The sequence below is a fragment of the Micropterus dolomieu genome, linkage group LG11 (assembly GCF_021292245.1).
Source record: "Micropterus dolomieu isolate WLL.071019.BEF.003 ecotype Adirondacks linkage group LG11, ASM2129224v1, whole genome shotgun sequence".
NCBI classification, from domain to species: domain Eukaryota; kingdom Metazoa; phylum Chordata; class Actinopteri; order Centrarchiformes; family Centrarchidae; genus Micropterus; species Micropterus dolomieu.
Genome location: NC_060160.1, coordinates 18,574,441 through 18,582,781, shown reverse-complemented (window position 1 = coordinate 18,582,781; position 8,341 = coordinate 18,574,441). Strand labels below are relative to the sequence as shown.

Here is an 8,341-nt window from a genome sequence, read left to right as displayed (position 1 = left end):
CACGCACACACACACACACACAGACACACACACACACACTCAAAAGGTGCACATTTTTAACACACCCATGGTGTTAATCATCTGGCGTGTAAGAAGTGGGCAGCTACAGGAGGGAAAACAAGGGGATGAAGTATTGGACTGTGTGACTACAGGCTTGTTGGCTCCACTGCATCTGTCTGGCCACACGAGAGAAATACTGGTACTAATAGACTGTGACTAGCCTGTGAAATGGTGGACACACTTGTTCTATACTTTCATGTACACATTCGGATTTCATTTGTGCTGAGTGTGGGAGAACGGATTTCCTCTGAGGGGCTATTTGCTATGCATGGCCCAGTGCCAGTGTGTTGTGAGTATGTGTACAGGCTGCATGCTTGTTGCCTGCCAGTTAGCTGTCCTGTTTACCAAATTCTGTGTATTTACCCTCTGCTTGTCTTGACATTTGCTCTGTCTGTGTCCTCCAGCTGCTAACCAACCACTATGAGCAGAACTGGAAGTATTACTGCCTCCCTTCGGGCTGGGGTAGCTACGGCACAGCATCGGAGGATGAACTACTGCTCACCAAGAAAATCTTCTGGGGAGTATTTGATTCTCTGTCCCAGAGGGTGAGGGGCCACTCATGTGTTGCACAAAGTTACTTATTGGGGTCCTTTGCAATTTTGAGCATCTAAATTTGACATCTAATAACTAAGGGATAAGCAGTTAAATAAAAGACACCTTATTCATCACAGTCTTGATTAACCTGTATGCGAGGGACTTATTGGCAAAAATATGTTGAGGACTATTGGTGATGCAGATGGCTGGACTCAGCACATCTCTCTAAATGCGCACTCTTGAACGGAGGCCTTGTAAAGGGCCGGCCTGAAAACATCAATATCTGGACAGTTGTTATTGATCCAAAGCTTCTAGCACGCTGGTTCCTCAGCTTTTTGAATAATTCTTCATTAAACATCTCTTCTGCTGGCCCCCTGCACTGATACACTTTGCCTGTCCCACGTACATGAACAACCAAACACATTACTTGTATTCGTTAAATAAGAATACCATTTGCACGACTGTACTTAAACAGAATTTTAAGAGCTAAGTTTTGCTTACTTTCTCTCACTGTGCAGAAATATGACCCAGAACTATTCAAGATGGCCATGCCTTGCCTCAGTGCCATAGCTGGAGCTTTGCCACCGGACTACGTGGACGCCTCCATTAGTACCACTGTCGAAAAGCCAGTTTCTGTAGATGCTCAGGGCAACTTTGACCCCAGACCGGTCAATACTGCTAAGTAAGCCATGTCGGAGCCAGTTATCAATAATATGCACAGTACATGACTGTACATGACTTCAGTAACACACATGCATAAACATCACACTCTCTTTTTTTCAGCATTTCTCTTCCAGAGAAGCTTGAGCACTTTGCCAACAAATACGCAGAGCATTCCCATGAGAAATGGTCAGCGGAGAAGGTAAGGCCAAAGATAAGAGCTTTCACCTGGGAAAATGAGTATTAAATTGCATAGTATTCGACTTGGAACAAGTTACGAGTGTTGTAAGAAAAGGACACTTAAAATGTCTGTCCTTGAGGAAATACTACACGCAAAATCAGCAGGAAAGCATTTCAGTCATTTCAAAATAAAATAAAAAAATCAATATTCAAATCAATATTTTGGGATCGTTCTTTTTTCCAATATCGCAGCATTGTTTCCTTTGGTGATGCCTACTTTTTGTTATTACTGAAATGGATACTCTGGGCATGCTGACAATAATTGTGCTAGTCTCTGTGTAGAAAGCCCTTACTCTCTTTTATGCCAACTGCTTAGCCTGCATTGTTGCATCTGTCAGAAATTTTAACAAGAGCTGAGAACAGCAAGAACTGAATGCACCATGACTCCTTAATTTGTTATGCGTGCTTAATCTCTTACCCAGTCTTCCAAATAATAAATCATGTCCTTAGATTGCTTTCACCCTTGTACATCCCTCTGTGCTTGTGCCTCAGGTGCTGCTGGGTTGGAAATATGGAGACTGTGTGGATGAGAAGGCCAAGACTCACCCTCAGCTGAGGACCTACAAAGCCCTGACAGAGAAGGTACAGAATGGTGAATGTGAGATCTGTGAAGAAGATTAACATTAAAGAGATAACCTAAAGATTGCGGCCTCTGGTCTTATTCCTTGTCCCCCATTTCTGTCATTGTGCTTCAGGAGAAAGAGATTTACAGATGGCCAATTAGAGAGTCCCTGAAGAGTATGCTGGCAATGGGCTGGAGCATTGACAGGACCAAGGATGGAGAAAGCATGTCTCAACAGAGAGAGAGTGAGAAAATGCGAAAGATCTCTCAGGCTTCTCAGGTACAGTGCAAAGAATATGACAAAGACAAACACTAACATCTAATTTGCTTGTCCTCCAAACACTTTCGAAACTTCTCATTACCACACCATATAAGGTATGTTAAGAGTAGAAGGGTCATACAATTATATCTTTCTCCAGAAAATGTTCTTTCTCTGGTATGGTAAGTATACTCATACTCCAATATTTTTAATGCATGAAAATAAAATCTTAATTCTTTATGAGACAACATTTTTTGTTTTTGTTTGTCTATTTTGCCAATCTCTTAAAGCGGCAGTTTTATAATTGAATATACAAAACCTTCTGCATTTCTCTCTGCTGTTTGTATCACTCTGCTAAACCCCTTCCAGCAATCCCACAAGAAGGAGGCGATTGCCCTTTGATACCTCGTTTCGCATAGGGCTCGCTCTCCTTGGCGAGAGTCTTGCCAAGACCCTGGTTGCACTTACACCCCAGACTTCAGAGGCAGCTGCGACAGCATCTAATAGTGGAATGAGAGTCTAGTACACCACTACTACCCACTGTTTGTCATCGTGCCTCTTTGGTACTCGTCCATAAGAGTAACATGACATCAGTAGGAGGAGTCAGAGGAACCTGATTTTATTCAGATTATCTGTCTCATATACTGCTGTCAGGATTTAGTGACAGTTTCAGCAAATATGACCTTTAAACAAGCAGCTTTATACATGCCATTAAAATGAGCCAATCATCGAGGTATTGATTCTAAACTGGTTTATATTACGACCACTTGGAGTGGCAGACGCTGGACCTTTCAACCATTTATCCATTACCATTAACTAACTATTTGAATATTTTTTTTCCCTTACTTTTTGCTAATTAATTTAATTTTTTTAACCGTCACATCTAGCTAACAATTTCAACTGTTCACCAATACTTTTAGCTAAATAATATCATATTTTTTTAAACAAACAAATCCATACTTTTAGAAAAGAATTTCAGCTTTTTATCTATTACTTTTAGCTAACTATTTAAACCTTTCTGCTTTCCTGTCTTTGCAGTGGAGAAGTCATCCTCACATTTAGAAACAAACACAGACAATAGACAGTAGACAGTAAACAGTATACTGTAGATAAAACATAATAAAAGTACTCACGGTTCCATTCTGAGTGATGACGGCTGGAATAAAGCTGTTTATTATATAGCGTAAAACTTAAATTAATAGCCGAGTCCCAAATAGCCTTCTACCCCATTTACTGGCCTGGTGTGGGAACACATTTTGACAAATAAACGCAGGTCTCCATTAAACAGATGTATAAAACCTCTTAAACCCTGCTGGGGTCACCTGCTTAGGCTGCTTCTAAGCTGCTTAGATCGTTAACACAAATATTAATGTTTAAACGTATGATCAGTATGTCAGTAGGACTATGGGCATGCTACACATCGTTAGATCAGTTAGCTTCTCCACAATTCAATCATTCAGTCCAATTAATGGAAACAACAATGCCCCAATGTCTAATTCTTTGAGATTTACCAGTGTAACTGGCATGGTACAAGAGATGAAAAGAAAAAGAAAATTGCAGACTGAAGTTACCTTAAGTCTGCTCCTTAAGTCTGAATGTGTCCATTCCTTGATTATTTAAATTCCTTAACTCTGTTAGGGTCCACCGATCAAAATAATCCAAAATCCAGCTTTTCATAAAAATTTGTTTCCAACAAAAAGTTATGAATCCTGTCATGTGAAGTCCATTGCTCTCTGTCTGCTAACTTCTGCCACACTTTTCTCATCCTGCAGCGTGTTGTTTTCAATACTTTGCTGCCTTCAAAATAAAATCGCATAGGCCGTCTTTCGGAGCTAGATCAAATGAATGACGTGCATTTGATATTATTGGATAATTTTTGTACAAGTAATATTCTGTTTGAAATAAATAAACTGTTTCATAGTAGCCTATTTCACTTTTGTGCAAGAGGAATTAAAGGCCTGTCCCATATGGACCCCTGTCCCAAATATAGGCAGGATCAATTCAGTGATTTTAGCCTAGGCTATTAATCAGAGGTTTATGGTATATATACATAGAGAGAGTAAAGATTTGGCTGTTTAACACAATCATCTGGATATGCTTTTTTAATTTAACAACAACTTTTTGTAGTTCAGTTTGGAAATCACTGGTTTATAGTGATAGCTGCTATCAGTTTACATGAAATTGTCTTACTTTGAGGACAGTTACTGTGTGCAGATGTACACATTCAGATCAGACAGTTATTTACTGTGGACACAATGCTGATTTTGCTGCTAATCTCCCTACATAAAGGAGTGAAAGGTTGTAGACAGAATAATCCTTCAACAAATGCTGTTAAAGCAGAAATTGTATGTCATCAAAGTGTTGAACAAATAACACACTATGTCTCACTGGAAATCTTCATCTTCTTGAACATTTAGGCAAACGGCTTCAATCCGAGCCCGACTGACACAAGCAACGTGGTTCTATCCAGAGAATTGCAGGTGAGTGACCTCACATTTGTTCTGCCATCCTTTTTTTTTTTCTTCATTAAATCAAACGATCTCTCAGTCTGAATACGGGATGAAAAGCAATAGTTCCTGAATGTGAATGAGTAACGTGGGCGGGAGATGCTGCTTACTGAGATGTACTGTTTGTCTTTGGTTCAAGGGGATGGTGGAGGTGGTGGCTGAAAATTACCATAACATCTGGGCCAAGAAGAAAAAGAGTGACCTTGGAAGCAGAGGTGATTTGCTAATGAATTCACTCGTAGACGCATATTACATAGAGATACCTGCAAAACAGAGAAGACAAGACAGTATGTGTGCATGCGTGGATGTGAAGTGTTGCTCGTTGTTGCGGTGTTTATATGTGCCTGTAAGCATATGCATGTGTCTGCCTCGCCGGTCTTGATTAAATAGGTTCATCTGAGTAGTGCATCCACTTCATGTCACCATCTGCCTTCACACAGCAACACAGTAGAGAGCCATGACTTATCGAGTCTTACTTAACACTGGGCTGTATGTGGTTTAAGGAGGGGGAACACACCCTCTGTTGGTGCCTTATGAGACGCTGACAGCCAAGGAGAAGGCCCGTGATCGAGAGAAGGCCCAGGACCTGTTCCGCTTCCTGCAGATCAATGGCTACAGCATCACAAGGTCAATTATTGGATGTTGGTCATTAAATTATCATGTTCATGTCTTGAAGAAACTTTACGCTACATAATAGCTTTTCCATTTTAACCATTTCCACTATCTGTGGTCAACAGAGCCCTTTATGAAATGCAATTATAAGAAAATCTTGTGGTATTAAAGTGTTGATATGTAGCTAATATCTTATTGTGTTGCAGAGGTTTGAAGGACTTAGAGCATGATTCCTCTTCCATGGAGAAGAGGTTTGCTTACAAGTTCCTAAAGAAGCTGCTCAAGTATGTCGACTCAGCTCAGGAGTTCATTGCTCACCTGGGTATGGTAACATTACATAGGTCATGACTACAAGAGACTTAAAGTAGTCATGTTACTTAATATTAAATATATATTTGTATGCTCCCAATACAGAGGCCATGGCTGCCAGCGGCAAAACAGACAGGTCCCCTCATGAACAGGAAATCAAGTTTTTTGCCAAAGTAAGGATGTTATGTGCACATACAGATCACTCTTTAAAACTGAATTTCCATCAGCCTAATCTGATCCTGTCATTGACGATGTCCTCCTTCAGGTTCTCCTTCCTCTCATCGACCAGTACTTCAAGAACCACTCTCTCTACTTCCTGTCCTCCCCTAACAAGAACCTGAGCAGCAGCGGTTACGCCTCCAACAAGGAGAAGGAGATGGTCACTAGGTGCAAAATGAAAACAATCCTTTACCTGCATCAATATAGCATGACAATAACTCTTTATCATTCTTTACTTAAAAGCCTAAACTCTTAAATAATCTTAATTATCTATCTATCTAATTGTCTGATTTCCTTCCTTTGTCTATCCATCACACCTCCAGCCTGTTTTGTAAACTGGCAGCTCTTGTCAGACATAGGATTTCTCTCTTTGGTAAGCTGATTACTACTGACTGGTCAGCTGTGTGTGTGTGTGTGTGTGTGTGTGTGTGTGTGTGTGTGTGTGTGTGTGTTGTAAAAGTGAGTGCTTGTCATTTTCTCATGTCTTTTGGTTCTCATGAACTGAAGTGTCTCGTCTTAAGGACTTTTTAACATTGGCCTAAAGAAAAGCAAACCTAGAATCTTTTGGTTAACATATAAGATAAAAAATTCTGGAGCATTTATCTGTAATATACATTAAACAAACAATATATGACGTGTTCATTAGTGAGCTGTAGAGGTGCTGGTAGACTGATTTTGTTACCTTTGTTCAGAGCCAGGCTGGCTACTAACCCCCGTTTCCAGTCTTTATGCTAGGCTAAGCTAAGCTATTGGGCTGCTATCTTAAGCTTCATATTTACTGTACAGACATTAAAACAACAGAAAATTGAATCTCCGCCACTGAAATGATGATTGATTATTTCGATTTTGAGGCTTTGATATTTATATCAGTTCATTAGGTTACTTTAACCATCGTGCCTTTAACCACAGTGGATATCCCAAATCCAACTAAGGGGGTGAACTAGATATTGATCCACTAACCTTATCTAACTGAACCCTGTAACCTGCCCATTTGATTGGAGGCTGTTGGGTGTGGTACGTACACAGACATCTTTGCTGCCATGAGAAACTCCGTTCATGTTCATGTCACATTTATCGCTTTAGTTTTTGTGTTGTCTTGTAGGGAGTGACTCCACTACCATTGTCAGCTGTCTTCACATTCTGGCTCACACGCTGGACACCAGGTGAGTACACATTTGGCAGCACTCAAGTCTTACAAGTAACTTGGCACCTTTGAGTTTTTCTTAAAAGGAAAAAAAAGGACAATTTTGACCAAAGCCCTCAGCTTGATGATGACAATTCCATTTTCCCAGTGTAAAGCAATGACATTGAACCTAACCTCTGTAGGACCCTGATGAGGAGCATATTTGTCATGAACATTTCCTTTTAAACAGTTATTACGCCAGTTTCTTATGGGAGCCATTAACAACAAGCATCCTCTGGCATTTAAATAAGCAAATAAATTTAATACACAACATGTTGCCTGAGGCTTATAGTGTTCTTAAAAGACAATGTACTGTTTGTTAATACAGCTCACACGTAATGAGGCTGAATCGGCAATACATTATTGTGTTTTGTTTGTGCTAAAGAGCTATGGCTGACTCCCATAGACTCTGTCTTTCATTTATCCTTCCTACTGGGACCATATCAAGGCTTAACAATGGGTAATTTATTTAGAAATGTTATGAACTGTGAAATGCTGAAAATAGGCAGGCTAATCATATTTATACGTTGTGCTATTTTCAGAGTGTCATACGATATGTCTAAGCTCCAACACTGGCAAACTCACCCTAGATTTAAATATCTACCATATTCATTAAATAAATCATTGATGTTTCAGTGTGAGTGCGGTCAGGTTGATACTTAAGTCTCATATTTCACGACCAAAACCTTCACAGACTGTAAGAGTGGAGTAATTGCATATGTGAGTGTGTCCTACCATGGGTAAACAGGGTTGTCCTTTGCAAACCAAGGGGTATCCAGTGGTTTATCATAGCACCTGCCTTTGCTTATCTCCTCATTCAGTCGTTTATCTGACAATTATCCCTCTTTCACTCCAACAGGACGGTGATGAAGTCGGGCTCAGAGCTGGTGAGGGTGGGGCTGAGGACGTTCTTTGAGAATGCCGCAGAGGACCTGGAGAAGACGTTCGAGAATCTGAAGCTGGGGAAGTTCACTCACTCTCGCTCACAGATGAAAGGGGTGTCGCAGAATATCAACTACACCACTGTAGCTCTGCTCCCCATTTTAACCGCTCTGTTTGAACACATCACTCAGCACCACTTTGGAGTCGACCTGCTTTGTAAGTCCTGACAGCGAAGGAATGATCAAACACATTGTGCGAGAGGCTGCTAAAAAAAACTAGAGTCAATGTTAAGTCTACTGGCATACAGTGATTAC

At 40.5% G+C, this 8,341-nt stretch overlaps 1 protein-coding gene across 1 annotated transcript in view; it reads left to right on the top strand.

The window, feature by feature from the left end:
- The window catches only part of LOC123978624 (ryanodine receptor 3-like), a 109,037-nt gene that overhangs the window by 74,189 nt on the left and 26,507 nt on the right, over positions 1 to 8,341 (top strand). The window contains exons 54-64 of the mRNA XM_046061967.1: positions 1,987 to 2,076; positions 2,190 to 2,336; positions 4,733 to 4,795; positions 4,962 to 5,037; positions 5,326 to 5,449; positions 5,641 to 5,756; positions 5,849 to 5,916; positions 6,009 to 6,130; positions 6,286 to 6,335; positions 7,065 to 7,125; positions 8,005 to 8,243. Coding sequence (XP_045917923.1) covers positions 1,987 to 2,076; positions 2,190 to 2,336; positions 4,733 to 4,795; positions 4,962 to 5,037; positions 5,326 to 5,449; positions 5,641 to 5,756; positions 5,849 to 5,916; positions 6,009 to 6,130; positions 6,286 to 6,335; positions 7,065 to 7,125; positions 8,005 to 8,243 — 1,156 coding nt within the window. The remainder of the gene's footprint in view (positions 1 to 1,986; positions 2,077 to 2,189; positions 2,337 to 4,732; positions 4,796 to 4,961; positions 5,038 to 5,325; positions 5,450 to 5,640; positions 5,757 to 5,848; positions 5,917 to 6,008; positions 6,131 to 6,285; positions 6,336 to 7,064; positions 7,126 to 8,004; positions 8,244 to 8,341) is intronic.